Source organism: Lithobates pipiens, unplaced genomic scaffold (genome assembly GCF_037356315.1).
Source record: "Lithobates pipiens isolate NorthernLeopardFrog02 unplaced genomic scaffold, aLitPip1_a1.2 Scaffold_16, whole genome shotgun sequence".
NCBI classification, from domain to species: Eukaryota; Metazoa; Chordata; class Amphibia; order Anura; family Ranidae; genus Lithobates; species Lithobates pipiens.
The window spans coordinates 380,305,199-380,330,726 of NW_027507748.1; the positions used below are offsets into that span (position 1 = coordinate 380,305,199).

The 25,528-nt window shown below is 43.5% G+C and overlaps 1 protein-coding gene across 4 annotated transcripts in view; it reads right to left on the reverse strand.

Annotated features, from left to right (window-relative positions):
• Positions 1–2,551: 2,551 nt before the first annotated feature.
• SCML2 (Scm polycomb group protein like 2) overlaps positions 2,552–25,528 on the reverse strand; it is a 217,948-nt gene continuing 194,971 nt past the window's right edge. For 2 of the 4 annotated variants that reach the window (XM_077482214.1, XM_077482216.1), the window contains 4 exons: positions 22,636–22,749; positions 11,538–11,819; positions 8,611–8,774; positions 2,552–6,737 (listed from right to left, as the gene is read on the reverse strand). In XM_077482214.1, coding sequence (XP_077338340.1) covers positions 6,615–6,737; positions 8,611–8,774; positions 11,538–11,819; positions 22,636–22,749 — 683 coding nt within the window. In that variant the 3' untranslated portion in view covers positions 2,552–6,614. The remainder of the gene's footprint in view (positions 6,738–8,610; positions 8,775–11,537; positions 11,820–22,635; positions 22,750–25,528) is intronic. The other 2 variants (XM_077482215.1, XM_077482217.1) reach the window with 2 other exon arrangements.

Genomic DNA, 25,528 nt, shown 5'->3' on the forward strand with positions numbered 1-25,528 from the left:
TCATAGGCGGCATTGGTGTTATACTATAGTAATGGATGCCAATCAGTGCCAAACAATAATGCATGCCAATCAGTGATGCCCATTGTGGGCACTGATTGGCATCCATTATTGGCACTGATTGGCACCCATTGTGCTGACTGGCATCCCTGGTGGTCTAGGGAGGATTATGACCTTTATTACCTTTTCCCTGGTGGTCTGGTGGCGTCCCTGGTGGTCCAGTGTGGGCATCCTGGGGGGGCTGTGCTGATAATCGATCAGCACAGACCCCCCCTGTCAGAGGAGCAGCCGATCGGCTCTCCTCTACTCGCGTCTGACAGACGCGAGTGAGGGAAAGCCGATCACCGGCTCTTCCCATTTACACTGTGATCAGCCGTGATTGGACACGGCTGATCACATGGTAAAGAGTCTCCGTCGGAGACTCTTAACGAGATCGTAGTTGCCGGGTGTCAGACTGACACCCCGCAACAACGATCGCCGCGATGCGCGCCCCCGGGGGCGCGCAGCGGCTCATAATCCTGATCACGTCATATGACGTCCGGTCAGGATTATGAAACCACTTTGCAGCCGTCAATTGCCTATAGGGCGGGCGGCAAGTGGTTAATAATGTCATCCAAAGAGCCAGTTGCCAAGGAAGGGAAGATCCGTCAGTGCTTTTTTGGATGCCTGGTCAGCAGAACAGCATTTCAACCAAATCAGGCACCTCAGTACCACTGAAGCCCTGGATAACAGGGGGATGGTAGCCAGGGCCGTGTCACAAACGTACTTAAGGCCATGCACTAGTTGGTCTGCTAGTTTCACCCAGACAGGAGAAGCCTGCTGTTCTCCCAATTCGCGGTGCAACAGTTTTGCCCACTGTCTGCAACACAAGTGCGAATGCCAGTACTGGTCGCATGGTTGACCCCACAACCGTAAACAAGGAACGAGCCACTGCCCACTGCCTCGGCCTTGCTGTCCGTGGGATCCTTAAATGCAGGAGTCCCCTCTACCGGGATTGTGGTTACTTTCTTTAACCTGGATACTGGGGGGTCCCCGACCGGAGGAGCCGACCACTTTTTGAGAAGACAATGAAAGGGGCAATGCACCACCATGTATTTGGGGATCGAAAGGTCCGCTGCAGTCGACCCCATTCCTTGTAAATTAACTTGTCAAAATAAGTCAGATACGGGAACACCTTAGGTGGATGGCTGGCTTATGGGACTCAAAAGGGACCGCTACATCACCAGAGGGATCTCCTGGCTCCTGAATCTTTAGGGTATCATGCACAGCTGTGATAAGTGCTCCAACAAGCTCTTTGTCACGCATGAACCCGGACGGGGACTCATCCTCACTGTCCGAACGGTCCTGGGCAGCGTCATTCCGCAGGCGAACCGGTTGCAATTGCCTGGACTTCGGGGGAAGAAACGCCAGTTTCTGAAGCCATGATGACCCTACCCTGTCTGCCACCTGAAGGGGACTTAGGACAGTGACAGTTCTACCCTCCTTACTGCTGCTGGCTGAGGGGTTCTTTCCCGCAGGACTCACAACCCTGAAGATTTCTGCGCTATACAGCAAGTAGTGCATGTGGTCTCTGTTACTGCTAATGGCGCTGAAACTGATCTGCAATGTGCTCAGACTCAAAGGAAATGGCCACCCAGTGTTCAGTATAAGGACATAAAACACTGGAAAAATGGCCGCCAGGGCCCAGGGACACATGCTGCCACTAGAGAAAGCTTAAAAACATGTTCAGGTCTAGAAAATGGCCGCCGGCGTCCAGTATAAGGACAAATCACAGGAAAAAAGGCTGCCAAAGCACAGGAGAGCATGCTTTTCCTTGCCCACACCTAAGATGGCCACTGATGCTGAAACCATGAGGGACAGAGCTGAACAAATGGCAGTGATCAGCGCTGCAAGGGACACAGACACAGCCTCACAGGCACCTCCAGGGACATGAGAAACAGGACACAGCCAGCGTAGCCCCCCCGGAGAGCCCCTGTACAGACACACACACCGCTCAGCAGCCACATGCAGCATCCCCCACAGGGAGGGGGGGAGGGAAGATAGGGAGAGAAGAGGGGGAGGTGAGGGACCCTCGAATCGACCTCCCAGGGAATGCCCAGCTGCTCAGCCCCACTGAGGCAGGGAGAGCTGTACTTACCACTCCTGAAGAGCTGGGAGACATTCCATTACAGACCCACTATTTATAGCGCCACTTTACCGTTGTTTTAGCGGCGCTATTCCGCTCCAAAGAAGCTGCTGGCAGGACTTTTTCTGATGCCCTGCCTCGGGCTTTCACACTGGAGTGCATGGAGCAGCTGTTTTAGGGCATTTTGCATGTGCTATTTTTAATGCTACAGCTCCTGAAAAATGCCCTCAGCGTGAAAGGGGTCTTATATATGCATCAAATGTTAAAACAAGAGTCCAAAGTATTTTAGTAATTAATGAACATAGTGATGGGAATATTTAAAAAAAAAAACACACACCTTTCAGCAATAACATACTATACTGACTTAAGCAATAAAATGCAGACCCCCGCTACATTACTGCAGGCATTAAACAATCTGAAATCTGTAAATTGGGAACAACGTTTCCAGTTATGCAAGTGCATGTTTATTATTAATTTCTCTACAAAAAGGTCCCAACATGAATGGCAGAGCAGTATAAGTTTAAACCTCATTCATTTCTCAGGTTAAATATAATACAAAGCTTAGAAACAATCTTTATATAAAAAAATTGTACATGAACACAGTTGTAAGGGTAATGATTGTGACATTTGTAAATTGTGTAAAAGTTATACACTTTAGAAACATACATATGTTGGAACCTGAGAAACAACTAAACAAACTTTTTCTTTACAATCAAATTGTAGAAAATACACATTTCACCTAATGTTTTTAGGTATATTTATATAATTTCTATGTACAAATAGAAAAGCCAGTAGGAAATCGAATGTTTCCTGTTAACACTGCAGATTCCATATGAGAACTGTCTGTCCCAAGCTGCACTGTGAATTACATTCATTCCTCCACGTAAATGCAGTGTACATTCTTGTCCCTGATGTAGAACTTTTGTTTTGGCAGTAACATCTTAATCCATAGCCCAGGAATAGCATCAATGCACAGAAAATGGTGCTGAATGTTTTTATCCACCAAACAGATATTTCCGTTTTGGGTTGAGGTTGGTAGGTTTAGTTATCTTCTGTTTTCTAGGGACTTTGGGGGATCCCGCAGATCAGATTTAACTTTGCAGTCCCAACTGCAGCCAGAGCAAAGGTTGGGCCAGCGTTATTTTGAGCAATGGGGTTACCCTGATCATAGTGTTTTCTACATGTATTTTTATTGGTAATCCGGTCTGGGGTGGGTGGCCATTTATGCTCAACATCATACTAATCAAGCTATGTGGAGGCCACAGCCAAATATTATGGTGGGAGAGCTCCATTCCAGATTCCCTAAGAATTTAGGCCTGATTCACACCTATGCAGTTTGCATATTCTAGGTGCATTTTGCGTTTTTCAATACATGTTTTTGATCCATTGAAGTCTATGGAACCCAAAACCAGAAAAAAACGTCACTGGCCCTTTCCATAAAATGCACAGATGTGAACTACATCCATAGTAAACCATGTTAAATGGACTGTAATGCGTTTCTGCAAAACAGAAAACGCACAAAAAAATGCATAGGTGTAAACCAGGCCTTAAAGAAGCTTGTGGGTAACTGATCTGCCCCCGAGACTATTATAATGTATCTGTCTTTGGATGACAATGCTCTTTATAATAGGTGATGTCGCTTGCCAGGTTACAATTAAACGGCTCTAATATAATGAAAAAATACTCCCATTCCCAGGAACCGAAAATATGACATGTACATTTTATACATTGTATTTAGCTTTGACACATTACAATATTGCATAGAACAGTGAACTATTGACTAAGCTAAACTGATTTGCACATTGAATACTTTAGCAGTTCAATATGCACAACGTATCTGAGAAAAACTGGAACTGTACAAGTTATTGCTACCATTTCTTCAATATTAGTTATCCCGTAGGTAATTTGGTTATGCTTTTGAAATGTGTTCATGCCAGCTCCACAGAGTAAGAAAAAGAAAAAAAAAAAAAAAAAAGAAAAAAAAAAAAACTCTCAACATAAGGCAGCAGATCATGCAAACAATAAAACAGAAATACAGCACACACTTATCAAAGCTTAAAAAAAACAACACTGTTTATAGACAGTTGTAAACCTGGATTTTGTTATTAAACCAAAACTAAAAACAAGATAAGAAAATAATTAATTGATCCCCATTCATAAATGGAATGTTCTCTTGGGATGAATGTGTTTGCAAGACATTCGTACTGGAATAATTATTTGAACTTCATTCTTTAATAATCATAAGCTTTTAGGGTTCAACTTTATAGGGGGGTGAGGGGAGTACCTGGTTTTGACAGGTACCTGCACCTACTTTTGTTTCGATCTCTGTAGCCCTTCTTCCAGAAGTCCTCCACCCCTGGCTGCCAACATTCTAGGACACATCACAGGTTCCTGAAGACTGCAGGACCATTCGCAATGAGGCTCGCAGGCGGCTGTGAAGCTGCAAGAAATCACAGCCAGCTGCCCACATTAAACATGCTGGCACCAGGGGACCCAGAGACTGGAGAATAATCAGTTTGGGTGAGGACAGCGCGGGATCCCTGTACAGGTAAGTGTCCTATGAAAAGTCAGCAGCAACAGTATTTTTAGCTGCTGACAATTCTATTCAAGCAGGGTGAAGAATTGCTTTAACCTGTAACTGGTACCATATAGCAAGGATCACCACTCCCTGCACACCAGGTTAGCACCCTGTTTACCCTGAATCCTGCTATGATAAACAAATATTAACTTGGCTTCCCTTGCCGAGGACATCCCACACTTGCCTCAAGCCTCACAGTTGGCCAGTGAGGCAGTCCATCACAGTGATGGACCACTAGTGAGGCCTAGGATGTAGGAGTGGCAGGACTAGGCTTTCGACCTGGGATGCTGGGTCAATAATTGCACAGCTACCCAGAAATTGTGGCAACCAGGATGGTCAATACAACTAATCAGATGTGCAGTATGTATGCATACAAGGGCAGGTTTACTTCAGAATTATCTCCCGACCAACCCTTTCTATCACATTAATCTTTTGTAAATTAAACCCCCATACACTTTTCTACTTCCTCCTGACAGGTCCAGCCTCTGAGGGGTTTACAGCCTTAGTGCAGAAATCTTGCCCCATGCTGGTGGTGTGTGCACATTAACTTCCAATAGACTTCAATAGAACCTTATTCTGATAGTAAGTGTACAGCCCATTCAAGTCTATGGGAAGCTACTGTGCAGACAAGGTTGGGGGGGGGGGGGGTTGAGTCCACTAGCGAGGGAAGGCCATTAGGGTGGGAAGGAATGCTGAGGAGTTTTTAATCACAAAGGAAACCTGTCCTTTAAGTGTATGATTGCTGGATCTATATAAAAAAAGTAGTTATGTGGACTGACATATATGGCCATTTTGCAAGCACATCAGCATGTCAAGCCATTAGGAGTTCTGGGGATAGTTTGACTGTGCGAGGCACGTTTCCTCAGTAAGGAGACTATCTGCAGATTTGCAGGATTTAATCACCAGCTAGATAAGGTTCTCTATGGCAGGCCAGTAGGGGATATATCTAGTTATATCTGTTGCAGCCTTTCTAGAGCCTTATTGTCACTTGAACCCTGTTTGATTCTATATTGGTTTAAATAGCACAATTGGCCATTATACATTTAGGTATTTGACATAAAACTAGTAAAGTCCTATCACCATGTACTTGATATTCATCTCTATTCTCCCTACTGCATACAGCTGCATCATGTCTGTAATGTAACATAATACAATAAGTAGAAGCCATAGATCTGTCAGTCCAATCATTTAGAAACATGGCTTCTGTCATTAGTGATACAGACAGAAATAGATATTGAAACGTCATACCAATATTCTGCATGTATTTTCATCACAGGCAGGGCTCTAACATAACACTAACAGTTTTCAAACATACTTTAACTAAAAGAACATAGTACTCTTATAGCATAAACGGTAAGCAGAGGATCTACCTCTTGAAAACAAATGAATAAATAAAATTAATGTTACACCATAACTGTAATCCCATATAGTATCCATGACGGGCTTCTAGTATGGTTCTGGACTGTAAGGTCTGTTCTCAGGAATGAATTTAGGTACCCCTCAGTCACACAATATTAACCTGCAAAGCAAATTATGTTTTGTGAGGCACAAAGTCAAATGATGCCTTCTGAAACATTGCATCTGTAGTTTTTCTTTTCATTCACCTCCACAATGCATGCTGCTTTGGGATTTAGCAATTTGGTAAGAAAAAAAAAAATAACCCAGGAAAAAAAAATAAAAAAAATCAACAAATGGTTTGCATCGTTGAGTACTCACAAATTCAGAGAGGTCTCTTCTTGACAATTTACAAGCACCGCAAAATGAATATTGAAGTGTAGAGCAAAAATACTTTTGACACTAAATATCCACAGGAGGTATGTATAGCATTTGTAAGCTTTGTCCTAGAGATGATAGGTAGAGCAAACTTTGAGGTAAATCCAATGAACAAGTGCTGTTTGTGTGCCAAGTCTGTCATTACTTTCCTTGTTTAAGTTTTTCAATATGATAGCATAGCTTCAAGGCTGGACCAAGTTTCAGACCCATGTACTTCATAATCATATCACTCCGAAGTAAGAGGAATGCAGAGCCATCAATTTCCTGGAGAAAGAACAAAGCCTGTTAAGTCCTACTTCAAGAAAGACTACAAAACAAATCAAAAGTAACATACACTTTAGGATATAACGAACAATACTGGGTATTGGACAGGATGCCCCTCTATTTGATGTATGAAAATCTATCTGGAAGATGGTTAATTTAATGAAAAGTGACATGTCACATGGCCAAAAAAAAGCACTACTGTGTTGTAATGTCTCTAAGCAGGCTCAAACACTTCTACTGCAAATAGCATTGAGAGGACCAATATTGCCTTAAAAATGGGCAGTTCAGATTTTCTGGAAGAGATAAGTGACATCACACTGATCATTTGTCAGCATTATGCAGTTGCCACAACATCTGGAAGAACTCATCATGTTGGAACTGTTATTTGTTTTGCATGTCACTGTCACAAAAGGGTCTGACACATGTATTTTTACCTTGGTAATAAGCCTTCAAGTTGGACCATGGGAAAGCACAGATGGCATATTTAGCCCAGCCCTGCTCTGATCTGGAGCCAAAGTCTGCCTGCCTGGTATGACCATAAAATCTCAACACGAGTTTTGAAAGTGGCAAAAGAAGGTGTCAATGCTTTAAAACTTTAAAAGATAAGTGCTCCTAAAAATATTTTATTGGCCACAAAAATTTACATCCACAAGGATGAATACAAAGTATTTTCTAATTAGCGGAGATAAATATTAGGACATCAAGTGCCTGCCTCCCCACCTTAGCCAACCAGAGGAAGCCTTGTATTCAGAGAATACAAGCCATCCTATGAATGGCTGAGTGGTGCTCAGCCTGACTAGATTTTGTTGCAAGAACAGGAGGCGAAATCCACATCCTGCTGCCAGAACACAGCATTATAAACTATGTGGCTGAGACTACATAAAGTTCATACAGTGCCGATAGCTGCTGCATGCCTTAGTGAAGGAAATGGTTAATTTGGACCAGCTTGCTATGGAGGCACACGTGCACTCTCGCTCCTGAGCTGTGTGTGTCTACGGAGCCACACTCCAAAGACACACATCATGGCTTGACCCCGCTCCTCACAACATTTGATCGACAGCAGCCATTGGCTCCTGCTGCTGATGTCCCTGAAGAAAAGAGAAGAGAACAGCACTGGATTGACTGGAGACTCAGGTAAGTATTTGTGTGTTGGGGGGGGGGGGGAGACACCAAACTGCAAAACATCTTTTTTTATAGAATGCAGGTAATGCATTAAGGTTTAAAAATGTTCTGGCTTTAGAACCACTTTAAATCTACTGATGTAATTTGAAATGCTCAGTAGTGAATTATAGGCACCTTTTCGCATCTGGCATGAGCTGATCTTTGCTTTTTAAAGATCAGCACCAATACCAAGCATCAAGCTTTTTTCTCTTTATTTTCAACTAGTGGTCCTGCCATAAGCACACTTCCTGTACTTGGGTGACAAAACTCACTGTACTTTGTTTATGAAAAAGTGGTGTTGTGTTTTAACCCTATGATAGGAATACCGTCCCCTCTCCTCTTCTTCATAACATACAGCGAAGCTGTTCTGTAGCTTACAGAAAAAAATGGGAAAAATGTAACTGAAGAGAGTACAGCAAATGCAGAGATCACAATAAGTTATCAGCTCACAAGATTTCAGACATGATAAACATGTATTTTTTGCACTTTTTGAACAGATATCACAAAACCATTTTAATGGTGTATTTCACAGACCCAAAAAACAAAAGATGATAATTGTTGGGGTTTACAGTTTAAATTATTTTTTTGATCTGTAAAGGAAGTAATGCCATGTAAATATTGTCTGTTTTCAGAAGGCAACCCAATAGGAAGGGGTTTTTGGAGTCTTTTTCCCCACCTAACCTTATGACTTAGGGACAAGAAATATGCCTACATGTCTCCGGAAGAGTTCAGCATGAGGAGCCAATGCTTGCGGATCCGCTTCTTTTACATAGCGTATAACGTCATCCACAGACCATGTGGATGGATCTTTGCTCTGTGTTCTTGAGGATTCCCTTTCAGAAGAGCCAAGCTCTGGTCCAGTGGTTGAACTTGCAGCTGTGGAGATAAACAAAAATATATTTTATATAACATTCATAAATATATGTAAAAAAGTTAGTTTTTTTTAGAAAAAAAAAAAAAGTAAGACAGCCGCTTTACTGGTCCGGGGATTGCAAATGGTACGCATAGGAGGCATTCTATTTGGTTGTAAAAAGTTTTGTGGACATAACCATAGGAGTACAATAGATATGGCACATGGATGGCGAAGACCAATCAGAACCCACGTAACCCGTCCTGTCAGCCCTGGAGAAGAGGATAGAAATCTGCAGTGATTTCAAATCCCTGGTCCGATAAAGCGGCTATCTGATGACAGAACAGGCGATCGTGAGACTCCAGGTTAGTGGGACTGATGCGATGGGGAGGGGGTCCAGCGTAAGTTCACCTTACAGATTTTCTATAAAGGTGAACTTACACTTTAAGCATTTTCTATACAAAACAAAGTAAGAGATGGTACAGAGAACAGAAATGGTCACAGACCATTAGGTGAGCAAAGGTATACATAGTCCTTGAGGTGTGGCTTCAACCACCTTGTTATGGAAGTACATAAAGATGTAAGTTCTGGCATTCTGTGACAAAAGGGAACAGATCCAGAAAGAAAAATAAGACTCTAGAGAAGGATTCAAGGTAACAGAAGAGATAGTAGAAGTGGGGTTGAGTATTCGCAAAGGGGATGAACATCTGTATCTATGTAATGGATGAGGAGCGATGAACTCATAATTGGTTTTGAAGCAGTCAGTGATCATGTAGTGAATCTAAATGCTCCAGGTGGATACATATTGAACACATTTACTCTTGAAAATTCAGTTGTCAGCTCGCCCAAGCATTGCAATCGGGTAAGTTCAGTAACCCATTCCTTTATAGAAAGTGGGCTATTAGTTCTCCAGTGACTTGGTATTACTATTCTAGCTGCAATAAGAAAGAAAGAAGTGAAAGAGACCACTCTTGTCATTTCATATTGATCCCGGAAGCACAGCAAGAAGGGCAAATTTAGGCATTTCCATAGGCTCATCACTTGTTCGCATATCTTGAAGACCTGAGTCCAGAAAGGCAAAATCAAGGAACAAGACCAAATGTGCAGCATAGATCCGCTCTCTATCAAGCATCAAAAGCAACAATCCAACAATGAAGGGAATATTATATGTAAAAGGACATGGCATTTATACCTGAATTGTACCATTTCTTTCCCGAGTTCTAGTTGCAATACTATGTTTATGTGTCAGTATGAATCATTTTTGGATGCCCTCATCAGGTCCTTTTCTAATGCTGAGATACAGTAGTGGTGGAGGAATAGTCCTGAGACCGAATAATAGCATTGAGTTGGGAGATAAGGAGGGCAAGGGTTTGAGCTTGTAAGCAGAGAGCTTTAAATAGTGTAAGGTCTTTATGGGTACCTTCTATTTTGTAGATATGGGAGTTGTAACCCTTCAATTGTAGGTAATTGAGCCAATGGCCCAAAAGGGAAGGTTGGTCTGCTACTACAGCAGTAAAGGGCTCCAGGCAGCCAGCTTGCAAAGCCTTACAGATTCAGAAGGAATTCTCCTGAGACCACTTAAAGAATTTTATTATCTCAAGGCCTGGAAGAAATGCTGGTTAGAGGGAGGTATTTTCTTGTGTGCAATACATTACATCTTCTTCTAGTTTAGAATAGTTGACAACAAAATATCAAATGCATCTGTAAATATAGTGACAAACATTTTTACCTACTGAACTGTGATAATAACAAGTAGTTTTTTTTTACGCTCAAGAGAACAAAGATTCACCAAAAGGATACAAGCAGTTCTAAACACAAAAGATCCAACCATAACGGACAGTAAAAAAGTAATCTCAAAAATCACAAGAAGCATGACACAAACTATTTTCACTCGCTCACTTCACATGTATGCGGGTGCTAGATGCACTGTGCTTCCTGCACCACAACCACCGGCAGTGAAAAAGTGCTGCTCTGCGAAAATGTGTGGGGCCGCCATTCATTCTGAGTGGCACCCCCATGCTTGTAAAAATGCAGAGTGTATGTGGGTGCAAGAACTACAGAGAGATTGCATGGTCAAAATGACCATGTAATTTCCCTGCAGGCTGCGTTTTGAAAAAAGGTGCATGCACCTTTTTCTGCAGGAAACGCAGGCATGACAACTCATTCAAATGAATGGGCTGCCATGTCCAAGCAAATGGGACCTGCAGACGCGCATAGGTGTGAACAGAGCCTTAGGCTTTCATTCACACCGTGTGAACTACTGCCATTTAATTGTCTGAAGTTTAATGCAGACAGCCTATGTTATGGAATAGGGGCACAGTGGTTGTACAGAAACCTCCTGGATTGACCAACGTGCAGGGGCTGGTGCTTGGCCCAGACTTGAGGACTGACTTCTGTACCTTGTGGACTGTTGCAAAGTCTTAAATCATAGAAGTTCTGCATATGTCCACTTTACAGAACGCCTTCATACTCCATTTACTGGTTTCTCGTTATCAGGGGTGGGGGGTTCTGTTCTCTGTAAATGCCCTATTATCCTTGTCTTAAAAAATAGAGGTTGTGGCTCCTCTCCTAGCACAACTAAATATGTGCAGACGTAAAACACATTTTCTCACAACAGTGAAAAATTAAAAACAATATATTGTCGCAAATGATGCCTACTGGGAATAAAATTCTGTCAGACCAAGATAGAATCTTTAAATGACTCAGTAAGGCACATGGTAAACCGTGGGTAGCCGAGATATTTTAGCATTACAGACTGTTCCACTGGTGTTTTTATAGTGAGTGTTTACCTTCTATCCGCCTGTGTATCCGGTTCCTGCTAGTATCATAGTAACAGCTGTTTCCTGCCGAGCTAGAAGATGATCTACGTATCAGAGGTGCACTATTTGAGGTAGGAGTCACAGGCTGCAGCGAGGTCCTATAAAATGTTGGCGTGTTTCCCCCTGGGCGATACTCTGAGTTTCGAGGGGACGGACTGTGAGGGTTGACTGCGTTGAGAGCAGAATCCATGGACTCCTCTGAGTACCTTGGATCTTTAGGAGTATCATTTTCCTCCAATGGCAACGTTTCAGCTGCAGTAAAAAAAAGTTATTTGAATTTGTATTGCGTTACAGACTCAAAGAAAACTGTGTTCTAGTTTGCAAATGGGTTAAATATCCTTCAGAGCAACAGCAAACAACTCAGCTCTCACAACACTGACTTTCAGTTTCCAGATTGTGTAAATAAAAAGGTGGGCACATGCAAAACTTAAAACACTTCAAGCTTGGCTAATGTGACTACCGCTGACTAATAGCCAGAAGTGTTATTTTTGGCAGTGCTCTAGCATAAAGAAATGTAAATGGCTTTCTTCCCAGATTTAGCAAACTGCAGTGCATCCACATGTATGTAATGAATAAAACATGGTTGATGGGGCACACAAACATGCAACAAAGTGGGAAAACCAGTGCTGCACACAAATACAGGAGGATTAATGCTTACGACATACAGTATCTCAAAAAAGGGAGTACACCCCTCACATTTTTGTAAATATTTTATTCTATCTTTTCAGGTGACAACACTGAAGAATTTACACTTTGCTACAATGTAAAGTAGTGAGTGTACAGCTTGTATAACAGTGTAAATTTGCTGTCCCCTCATAATAACTCACAGTCATTAACGGCGAAACCGCTGGCAACAAAAGTGAGTACACCCCTAAGTGAAAATGTCCAAATTGGGCCCAAAGTGTCAATATTTTATGTGGCCACCATTATTTTCCAGCACTGCCTTAAATCCTCTTGGGCATGGAGTTCACCAGAGCTTCACAGGTTGCCACTGGAGCACTCTTCCACGCCTCCATGATGACATAACGGAACTGATGGCTGTTAAGAGACCTTGCACTGCTCCACCTTTTGTTAGAGGATGCCCCACAGATACTCAGTGGGGTTTAGATCTGGAGACATGGTTGGCCAGTCCATCACCATCAATTACTCTCAGATTAGTTAGCAAGGCAGTGGTCATCTTGGAGGTGTGTTTGGGATCCTTATGTGGGAATACTTCCCTGTGGCCCAGTCACCGAAGGGAGGGGATCATGCTCTGCTTCAGTATGCCACAGTACATGTTGGAATTCATGGTTCCCTCAATGAACTGTAGCTTCCCAGTTCCGGCAGCACTCATGCAACTCCAGACCATGACAATCCCACCACCATCCTTGACTCTACGTAGGCAAGACACACTTGTCTTTGTACGCCTCACCTGGTTGACGCCACACACACTTGGCACCATCTGAACCAAATACGTTTATCTTGGTCTCCTCAGTTCACAGGATATGGTTCCAGTAATCCATGTCTTTAGTCTGCTCGTCTTCAGCAAACTGCGGGCTTTCTTGTGCATTATCTTTATAAGAGGCTTCCTTCTGGGACGACAGTCATGCAGACTAAATTGATGCAGCGTATGGTCTGAGCACTGACAGGCTGACCCCCCACCCCTTCAACCTCTGCAGCACTAATACGTCAATTTCCCAAAGACAACCTCTGGATATGACGCTGAGTATGTGACCTCAACTTCTTTGGTCAACTATGGCGAGGCCTGTTCTGAGTGGAACCTGTCCTGATAAATCACTGTTTGGTCTTGGCCACCATGCTGCAGCTCAGTTTCAGGGTCTTGGTAATTCTTCTTACAGCCTAGGCCATATTTATGTAGAGCAACAATTCTTTTTTTTCAAATGCTCAGAGTTCTTTGCCATGAGGTGCCATGCTGAACTTCCAGTGACCAGTATAAGAAAGTAAGAGCGATAACCCCAAATTTAACACACCTGCTCCCCATTCACACCTGTGACCTTGTAACACTAATGAGTCACATGACACAGGGGAGGGGAAATGGCTAATTGGGCCCAATTTGAAAACTTTCACTCAAGAGTGTACTCAATTTTGTTGCCAGCAGTTTAGACATTAATGACTGTGTGTTGAGTTATTTTGAGGGGGCAGCAAATTTACATTGTTATATAAGCTGTACACCCACTACTTTATATTGTAGAAAAATGTAATTTCTTCAGTGATGTCACATGAAAAGATATAATAAAGTATTTACAAAAATGTGAGGGGTGTACTCAATTTTTTGTGAGATACTGTATTTGTTATCACAAACAACAGTACACTGAGTCTTGTTTATCATTGTCTATTTTCCCACTTCCATAAGAAAGAACTAAATAAACAAACAATCTGAATGGCATAAATACAGCACAGACACACAATTCTATCCGATTATATTTTCTTTTCCTAATACAGAAATTTTTTAGCTTAAATTTACTATATAGAAACCCCAATATAATTTAATTTATGTACAAAAAAGGCAAGCAAACTACTCATGCATACCAAAAATTAATGCAAAATGCTTTCACAAGGGGGCAGCCAAACAGTTTGTAAAGACACTATAATATGATCGTTTGACAGAACATTTATTTTAATGAAAGAACAGAAGATTTTAGAAATTAGTACTGAGCAGTTTGATTGTTTTCATCAAAAAGAAACACGCAATTATGACAGAAAATGTACATAAACCTGACTCAAACACAATCATATCTATGATCAATCATTTATCAAATGTATGTATGGCCAGAATTAGGGCCTATGTATATATTCAAAAAAAAAAAAGGGCGAGACGCTGCATTCCATATATTCCAAACAAATTGGGACTGTGTAAAATCTACATAATAGAATGCAATGATTTGCTGATGTCATAAACCCACACTTTATTCCCAAAAGTAAATGTAAAATATCAAATGCCAAAACTTTCAACTGAGAAAATGTACCATTAAAAAAAAAAAAAAGTAATTTTGAAATTGATGGCAGCAATGCATATCAAAAAAATTGGGACAGGGCCATGTCTACCACAGTGTAGCACCCACTCCTTTTTATTTAACAACACTCTGTAAACGTCTGGGAGCCGAGACCAGTCGTTGGAATTTTGTGAGAGGAATTTTGTTCCATTCTTGCCAGATATAAGATTCTAATTGCTCAACAGCTTTGGGTCTTCTTTCTCATATTTTTCATTTCAAGACGCACCAAATATTTCAATTGGTGAAATGTAAAATTAAAGTTCCTCAAAAGGCAAGACTTTGAAGGACCACGAACACTCAGAAAAAAAATATATAGTAAAAAAATAAATTTTTTATTCATTTAACATCATATCATAAAACACATAATGACATTGAAATACACAGAGTTGTAGCATATAAAAGATGATGGAAGAGGCCCAAACCGACTGCCAACTAGACATATATAATCCAACGCATTCTGACATGTGAAGTAAGGGTCTTCAGGGAAAAAGGGAGAAGGATGAAAGGCTTCCATAAAAATAATAATAACATTTTTATTTTTTACTATATATTTTTTCTGAGTGTTCATGGTCCTTCAAAATCCCACCTTTTGAGGAACTTTTCTTTTACATGTTGTACAAGGGATGTGGACCCGAACATCGTTTTTCCCATCCAATTAGTTCTACCACTTTTTGTTCAATTGGTGAAAGGCAGTGGCGGAATTATCAGGGTCGCAACAGTCGCAGTTGCGACTGGGCCCTGGAATTCCATCACTGTGGGGGGGCCCCGGCGTGGTTGCTATCCACAGGGCTGTGAGTGGAGAGCGTGTCTCATGTAAACAGCAGCACAGAGACACCGGGACTTGGGAGTGAAGTTTCGTCCGCTCTCGCAAAGCACACAGCTGATCCTGCTCCCCCTTCGGCCCCCCCCTCCCCTCCCCTCCTCTCTCGTGTGTTCTCTGCTCTCTGCGGGCATTCAGGTGTGAAGCGAACAAGCTCACATTTCCCGCAGAGAACACAGGAGAGAGGAGAGGAGAGGAGGGGAGGGGGGGGCCGAAGGGGGAGCAGGATCAGCTGTGTGCTTTGCGAGAGCGGACGAAACTTCACTCCCAAGTCCCGGTGTCTCTGTGCTGCTGTTTACATGAGACACGCTCTCCACTCACAGCCATGCTGACCCCTCTCCAGTGTGTGTGTGTAGACTCAGGAAGATCCCGCCGTCCATCAACATCATAGAGCTGCTGATCGCTGCCTCCCCCCAGGTGGGGGGGGGGGGGGGTACAGAGATCTGCTGGGGGCCAAGGTGCACAGCAGAGTCCAGCAAGGTACAGAGAAACCTCTTTAAGGGGGGTGACTGTCTAGGGACCCTAAAGTAAGGGGGGGTATCTGGGGATCCTGATGTCCAGTACCACCGCCACCCCTCCTCCAGTACCACCACCCCCGTGCCACCCACCTCCAGGACCACCACCCCCGTGCCACCCACCTCCAGTACCACCGCCACCCCCTCTCCAGTACCACCACCATGCCACCCACCTCCAGTACCACCGCCACCCCTCTCCAGGACCACCATGCCTCTCTAGTACCTCCACCCACCTCCAGAACCACCATGCCGCTCCAGTACCATTGCCACCCACCTCCAGTACCACCGCCACCCCTCTCCAGTACCGCCACCCCTCTCCAGGACCACCATGCCTCTCCAGGACCACCATGCCTCTCCAGTACCACCACCCACCTCCAGAACCACCATGCCGCTCCAGTACCATCGCCACCCACCTCCAGTACCACCGCCACCCCTCTCCAGGACCACCATGCCTCTCTAGTACCACCACCCACCTCCAGAACCACCATGCCGCTCCAGTACCATTGCCACCCACCTCCAGTACCACCGCCACCCCTCTCCAGTACCGCCACCCCTCTCCAGGACCACCATGCCTCTCCAGTACCACCACCCACCTCCAGAACCACCATGCCGCTCCAGTACCATCGCCACCCACCTCCAGTACCACCGCCACCCCTCTCCAGTACCGCCACCCCTCTCCAGGACCGCCACCCCTCTCCAGTACCACCACCCCCCCTTCAGTACCACCACTGCCACCCACCTCCAGTCCCACCGCCACCCACCTCCAGTACCACCGCCACCCCTCTCCAGGACCACCATCCCCCTCCAGTACCACCACCACCCCTCTCCGGGACCACTATTCCCTCCAGTACCACTACCACCCACCTCCAGTACCACCACCACCCCTCTCCAGGACCACCATCCCCCTCCAGTACCACCACCGCCACCCACCTCCAGTACCACCACCCCTCTCCACGGCCACCACTGCACTGGTGACACAAGTTCCACTCGGGACACAGGCTGCACAGAAATGTTTTACTTTGTTGTACAGTGGAAAAAAAATATAGTATCAAAATCATGCTTTTCGGGGGGGGGCCCTTCCTGATTTCTTGCACCGGGGCCCTGAGGTTTCTAGTTACGCCTCTGGTGAAAGGTCCATACTACAGGCAGGCTAGTTAACCACTACAATACAGGGCACTTTCGCCCCCTTCCTTCCCAGACCATCTTTCAGCGCTCTCGCACTTTCAATCACAATTGCACGGTCATGCTACACTGTACCCAAATGAAATTTTTATAATTTTGTTCACACTATAGAGCTTTATTTTGGTGGTATTTATGCACAACTCGGTTTTTTATTTTTTGCGATATATGTGTGTAGATAATCATTGAGACATGTGATTTTAGTGGGACATATGTAGTGGGCAGGTGTTTTTATTATTTGGGGACATGTATGTTTTGGGGACATGTGTGTTTTACATGTGTGTTTACACTAGACTGGTGATCAGTGAGTAAAAAGCTGTAAAAAACAGCTCATATTCACTGATCACCAGCCGGCTGCAGCGAACTGCTCTTCTCTCCTCAGCGACAATTTCCGAGTGAGGAGAGGAGAGCCGATTGCCTAGCAAACGGCTGTTTACATTACATGATGGCTGTGATTGGACACGGCCGTCATGTAATCAGGAGGGCCAATCACAGAGCCCTCCTGCCGATCGGAGATGCACCATGTCCGGGTGACACGAACGCATCGGGATTGGGCCGCTGCGCGGGCATGCACGCAGTCCCCCTCCTTTATCTACTCAGAAGGAGAGGGCTCCCAACCGTACATGTACATTGGCCAGGTGGGAAATACCTGGACTCCTCTACTATGAAGCCATGCTGTTGTCATAGATGCAGTATACAGTTTAGCATTGCCCTGCTGAAATATGCAAGACCTTCCCTGAAAAAGACAGATGGGATCATATTGAAAACTTGGCTATATCTTTCAGCATTTATGGTGCCTTTCCAGATGTGAATGCTGCCCATTCCATATGCACTAATGCACCCCCATACCATCAGAGATGCAGGCTTATGAACTGAGCACTGATAAGGTTAGTCAAGACTGGTTTAGTCAAGAGGATGCGGCCCCCATGCTTACCAAAAAGAATGTCAAATTTCGATTTGTCTGACCACATTATAGTTTTCCACTTTTAAACAGACCATTTTAACCACTTGCCGACCAGCCACCGCCATACTGAGGCAGCTTGGCATGATCCCGTAGGTCAGCCTTTTAAATGCCTATAGCAGGCACGTGCACATGCCCACTGCATGGCGAGGGAACCGATGCGTGTGGCTGACAGTCGTTATGGCCGCCGGCCACGTGTGATCGCGGGCACAAGAGCAAGAACAGGGACCCGGTGTGTGTATGTAAAATGCCTGTTTCTGCAAGGAGAGGAGAGACAGATCGTCTGTTCTAACTAGCTAGGAACAATGATATGTCTACTCCTCTACTCAGTTCCATCTCACCACAGTTCGAAACACAACACGACGGAACACATTTAACCCCTTGATCGCCCCCTAGTGTTAAGCCCTTCCCGGGCCAGTGACATTTATACAGTAATCAGTGCATTTTTATAGCACTGATCGCTGTATAAATGTCAATTGTCCCAAAGATGTGTCAAAAGTGTCAGATCTATCTGCCGCAATGCCGTAGTACTGCTAAAAATTGCTGATCACCGCCATTACTAGTAAAAAAAAAAAAAAAATCGTAATAATAAAAATGTCAAAATTCTATCCCATAGTTTGTAGACGCTATAACTTTTGCACAAACCAATCAATATACGAATATTGCATTTTATTTTTTTACCAAAAATATGTAGAAGAATATATATTGGCCAAAACGGATGAAGAAATTTGATTTTTAAACACATTTTTGGGGATATTTATTACAGCAAAAAGGAAAAAATATTGTTTTTTCCTTTTTCAAAATTGTCGCTCTTTTTTTGTTTATAGCAAAAGAAAAAAAAAAAAGAAAAAATCGCAGAGGTGATTAACCACTTGGGTACCGCGCTATTGCAAAATGACGGCAATAGCGCGGACCCACATTTTCGGGACTACGTCTATTGACGTAGTCCCGGTTACGAGCGGCCTGCGCGCCCCCTGAGGGGCGCGCGCGGCGCGCTCTGTGATCGGCGAGTCCGTGAGACTCGCCTGATCACCGATCCGTGTAAGGGGTCGATCCCGACCCCTTATCACGTGATCAGCTGTCAGCCAATGACAGCTGATCATGTGATAAAACGGAGCCGGTAATCGGCTAGTATTCCTCCTCGCGCTGACAGCGCGAGGAGAAAAAAAAAAAGCCGATCGCCGGCGGCCGTGTTCGGGACATCAGTCCCGATCACGGCCAGAAATTTAAACGGACACCTGCCCCCTGCCAGTGCCCACCTGCCACCCGCAGTGCCATCCTGAAATAAAGTAAGTGCCCCCCTGTCAGTGCCACCCAGCAGTGCCCATAGTGCCCACAGTGCCACCCAGCAGTGCCCACAGTGCCACCCAGCAGTGCCCACAGTGCCACCCACAGTGCCACCCAGCAGTGCCACCCACAGTGCCACCAAAATCTGCCTCAAAGGTGCTGCACCCCAGTGCCGCCCATCAGTGCCCAGCAGTGCCGCCCATCAGTGCCCAGCAGTGCCGCCCATCAGTGCCCAGCAGTGCCACCTATCAGAGCCACCTATCAGTGCCACCTATCAGTGCCCATCAGTCCCATCTATCTGTGGTACCTATCAGTGCCCATCCGTGCCACCCATCCGTGCCACTTATCCGTGCCACCCATCCGTGCCATCTTATCTGTGCCCATCTTTGCCCATCAGTGCCGCCTTATCTGTGCCCATCGGTGCCGCCTTATCTGTGCCTATTAGTGCCGCCTTAACTATGCCTATCAGTGCCCACCAGTGCAGCCTATCAGTGCCCACCAATGCAGCCCATCAGTGCCCACCAATGCAGCCCATCAGTGCCCACCAATGCAGCCTATCAGTGCCGCCTAATCAGCGCACTTCAATGAAGGAGAAAAATGACCCGTTTGCAAAATTTTATAACAAACTATTAAAACATGATTTTATTTTTTTATTTTTTTGCATCTTTTTTTGTTTGTTTAGCAAAAAATAAAACTCCGAGCTGTAACTAAATACCACCAAAAGAAAGCTCTATTTGTGGGAAAAAAATGATAAAAATTTCATTTGGGTACAGTGTTGTATGCCCGCGCAATTGTCATTCAAAGTGCATCAGCGCTGAAAGCTGAAAATTGGTCTGGGACTGAGGGGGGTTTAAGTGCCCAGTAAGCAAGTGGTTAAATGCCACCAAAAGAAAGCTCTATTTGTGGGAAAAAAAGGACGTTCATTTTGTTTGGGTACAGCTTTGCATGACTGCGCAATTGTCAGTTAAAGAGACAAAGTGCTGTATCACAAAAAAATGGCCCTGTCATTAAGCAGGCAAAACTTATGGTCTGTAAGTCGTTAAAGGAGCTTTGGCCCTTAGATGACAGCAGCATTTCTGGATCATGTTCAGATATAGCTACTTCTTTGCATGAGCTTTAACTTGCATTCTTGGATAGCATGAGGAACTGTGTTCACAGCGATTTTTAAAAGTATTCCTGAAACCATGCAATGATGTCCATCAGAGAATCATGCCTGTTTTTAGTGCAGTGCCGTCTAAAAGGCCTGAAGATCAAAGGCATCAAATATTGTGTTTCGGCCTTGTCCCTTGGGCACAGAGATTTCTCCAGATTTTCGTAATCTTTCGATATTCTATACTGTAGATATATTTAAACTCTTTGCAATTTTATGTTCAATAATATGTAAATGCAGTTTTTACAGACTATTGAACATCTGCCCATCTTTACACCCGACTGGCTAAAATATTATTTTTAGACGCAATCATATTACTGACACGTTACCAATTAACCTTAGCTACAAAATGTTCTTCTAGCCCTTCCCTGTTGGTACCAATTACTTGGCCAGCTTTTTATACCCATGTCCAAACTTTGAGGACAGGTTTCTGCCATAAATTTTAAATAGTACATTTTCTCAGTTTAAACATTTGATGTGTATTCTATTGTGAATAAAATATGGATTTATGAGATTGGCAGATCATTGCATTCTGTTTTTTATGTGAATTTTACAGTGTCCCAAATTTTTTTTTGCATTGGGGTTGCAATTGCAAAAAATGAATTCAGCTTACATTGTAGAGGCACAGCAGGAAAATAATTGCACACATGAATAGAAATGAATCATACATGACAACCAGTTCTACTCAGAACAGCCAGTCTTAGGTAAAAGTGGAGACCATCAACTCTCCAACATGTTTACAAACTCAAAACAACAAATCATGAGTAAGTAGAAAGGGTTTAAAGCTTGGAAAATAGCCAGATTGCAAAACATTTTCCTTTAGATGAATTACCAATAAACATGGCAGCTGAGGCTTCTGGGGAAAATAAACTTTGAAAAATCTTGTCTGATAGCAAACGTCCCCCCCCCCCTTATAGGCTGGAGGTACCTTATGCCTCCCTTCTTAAGCCTAAACATAAATGGTGTTGGATTGATGCAAACGTTTGCGTTTGGGAAAGCCAGGCAGCAATCTAATACCAATGACGGGTTTTATTCTATCATTAGAACCTCTTTAATGCATATAAGATCCATTCACATCACAGCATTAGTACTGCGCTACTCTAAGCTAAAGTGCACGTTGTCTTGGTATACATGAACGACTTGCCAACCGGCGCACACCGATGTACGTCAGCAGAATGACACAGACAGGCAAATGGGCGTACAGGTACGTCCCTTTAAATTTGCCGGCCTGCCATCACGCGCGCCAGTCGGGACCTCCGTGAGTCTGATCGCGGGTCTCGCGGACTCTATCGCCGAGGGGATACCCACGATCATCTCACAGGGAGGAAGAACGGGGAGATGCTAACGTAAACAAGCATTTCCCCCATTCTGCCTAGTGACAGTGTCACTGATCTCTTATCCGTGATCGGAGCAGAAATCAGTGACGTGTCATACACAGTCACGCCCCCCCCACGGTTAGAAACACTCCCCAGGGCTCGCTTAACCCCTACACTGCCAGCTAGTGGTTAACTCCTTCACTGCCAGTATCAATTGCACAGGAATCAGTGCATTTGTATAGCACGAATTGCTGTATAAATGACAATGGACCCAAAAATGTGTCAGAAATGTCTGATGTGTTCGCCATAATGTCGCAGTCACGATAAAAATCGCTTATCGCCTCAATTACTAGTATAAAAAAATATATAAAATAATAAAAATGGCATAAACCTATCCCCTATTTTGTAAACGCTATAACTTTTGCGCAAACCAATAATCGCTGCGTTTTTTTTACCAAAAACATGTAGAAGAAGACGTATCGGCCTAAACTGAGGAAAAATAATTGTTTTTTTATATATTTTTGGGGGATATTTATTATAGCAAAATGTAAAAAAATAAACGGGTTTTTTTCAAAATTTACGCAAAAAATAAAAACCGCAGGGGTGATCAAACACCACCAAAAGAAAGCTCTATTTGTGGGAAAAAAAAGGACGTCAATTTTGTTTGGGAGCCATGTCGCACGATCGCACAATCTTCAGTTAAATCAACGCAGTGCCGAATCCCAAAAAGTGCTCTGGTCTTTGGCCTGCAAAATGGTCCCGGGGGTTAAGTGGTTAAAAACCATGACTTTCAACACAACGTAACCAAATGTTAGTATAAGATTTATATACAGAACAGGCTGTCTACCTTCTGATGGATGAGATGATTCTGTCCTGGGCAGCTTTGGGGAAAGGGGTGCTGAGTATTGAGGGGGGTCTTGCTGAAATCTTTTGTTGCTTCTATCTGCAATCTCTTCTTTAGCTTCAAAAAGAGAAACAGGAGCATCAGCAGATGTAAAGTAAGATATTTTCTAAATGCTTTATTTGGGAAGTATCTGCTCACAGTGATCCTATGTTAGCTGTAAGTATTTCATGCACTTCAACAAAGTTATGTTTTTTTTCTTTCCTAGTATACTGCTGCTGTATATATTACAATTTAAAAAATAGGCAAAAATGCTGTATGTTACTGTATAAATATCCATTACCCTTATGTTGGACGCATATTTGTAAAAGTACTTCTCAGTATCTCCTGCCCACAATAGCCAGTTAATGTATTTTATTCTCACAAACTGCCATTGTAAATGGAATACGAGAACAAAATTACCCATATTTGCCAATGCTTTTGTAAGAGATACTCCTAAAGAACAATTTAGAATAACAATAAGAATACCGTGTTATAAATGGATAGTACATTGAAATAAAGTCCAAAAAAGTGTTAAAAAGTGAAAAAATGCTAAAGTGAAAAAAATCTATACTTTATTTCTCAGCATATAACACGCACCCTAATTTTAAGAGGGATATTTCAGGGGAAAAAAATAAAATTTGAAATAATGGACTTTGAAGCAAAATAAGGGTCAGCGTCCATTAATACAGCCTAATCAGTTCCATCTGCAGCCTTACCATTGCCCATTAATGAAGCATGATCAGTGTCAATTTGCAGCCCCACCATTGCCCATCTGCAGCCTTGCCATAGTCCATCATTGTAGTCTGATCAATGCCCATTTGCAGCCTGCTCGGTGCCAGTCTACAGCCCTGACACTGCCCATCATTGCAGCATGCTCAGTGCCCATCTGCAGCCTTGCCATTGCCCATCATAACAGCCTCCTCAGTGCCCATCAGCAGCCTCACCAGTGCCTGTTAATGTAGCCAGTGTGGATGAAGACAGAGCCAGAGCTCCTGTGTACTCAGCTCACAACCCGGGACATGTGGCATGCTAGGAACCGTCCAGGAGGCGAGAATGGGCGTGACTGCGAGCCGAGCTGAGTACACAGGAGATCCTGGCTCTGTCTAATCTGACGGTGCTCCTCCCCTCCGAGGCAGCATTATGTAGGCGTATAGAACGCACCCACGATTTCCCCCCTACTTTCAAGGGGAAAATACACAGATAAATACGGTATACAGAAGTCCAATCTTATGGATGGAAATCAATAAAAAAAAACAACGTAGTGAAAAATATAGATTTAAATGCACAGTCTCATGATAGGATCAGCAATATAAATTTATAGATGAAAACACAATAGTTCAGTCCAACTTGAAAAATTAAGAGGTGATCCAGTACAGTGTTCCAGAATCATCCACCGCACCCCTGTGAAATGGGTACTCACCAGAAAAGCTGGCTGCCGCTACAGCAGCAAACATGCAGTCCGTGTAGAGCCGCATGTGTTGTGGGAAAGGCTGTTCAGCAACTCCCACCATCCAGATGTAACTGTAGTAAATAAAGCTCACCGGGAGCCAGATGAAATCTCCATAGTGTAGTATTTATTGGAATTGCTTTTTAAAATCAGACACTAATGCTAACGTCAGGCCGCTGTCCGATACCGGGTTGGCAGTGGCACCCATTGTCACATGTTTTTATGATTCATTTTATTTTAGCTTTTAACATACAATTCCAATAAACACAACACTATGGAGACTTCATCTGGCTTATTTTTTATTTTTTATTTTTTGGCTCTCTTTCCCTTTTTTCAGCTGGTGATTTGATCCTGCCAGTAAGTATTTTTCAACAGAACAAGCTATCCTGCAAAATGTATCAGTCAGGGTTTGAGATAAATTATTTACTACTGACAGGAGTGCTCACAATAGTCAGCTTTTATTTATCTACAACCCCAATTCCAAAACACTTGGGACGCTGTGTAAAATCTACATACAGAATTCAAAGATTTCCAAATCTCATTAAGCCATATTTTATTTACAACAGAAAATATTCAACATACATACATACATACATACATACAACATATCAAATGCCTACACTGAGCAAATGTACATTTTTATGAAAACATAAGGTAATTTTGAAATTGATGGCACCAAAACATCTCAAAATTTGGGTCAGGGAAACAAAAAGCTGACAAAGTAAGCGGTACTTACAAAGAAGGGCTGAAAGAACATTTTGCAATTAATTAGGGTACCTGGCACAGGTAAGAAACACGATTGGTTATAAAAGAGCATCTTTAGGTAGCCACTTCAATACCTTAGGGTGTCATATGATGTCCTTGACTTTGTGAGGGGATATCTAAATGATGCCTGCAGCTACAGGCATCATTCTTTCCAGCCGGCAATTCTGTGCACGATTCCACCGATTGGCCGTTCTTATATGCGACGGCAGGGGACGTCCCCCCTCCCGCCGCCATCCGGTGCTTCTCCGGGCTCTCCCAAGCAATCGGGAGCCCGCAGAAAGAATCGGTTGGCGACAGATGATGAAGATTGAGATTTCCAGATCTCTCTGACCGCCGGAGGCCCGGGCTCGACTTTATGACATTACGCCCGGGTTCCCAGAAGTAAACAAAGCCGCAATCGTGGCTGTCAGCATGAGATCGGCAAAAAAAAAAATTCTCGATCTCATGCTTTCCAGCCTGGAGGAGAGATGTGGGGTCTTATGGACTGTGCATCTCTCCATAAAGAGGACCTGTCACAATAGATTCCTATTACAAGGGATGTATACATCCCCTGTAATAGGAATAAAAATGATAAAAAAAAAAAAAAAAAAAAAAATCAGTAAAATAAAAAAATAATAATAAAAAATGCCCCTGTCCCCAGTAGCT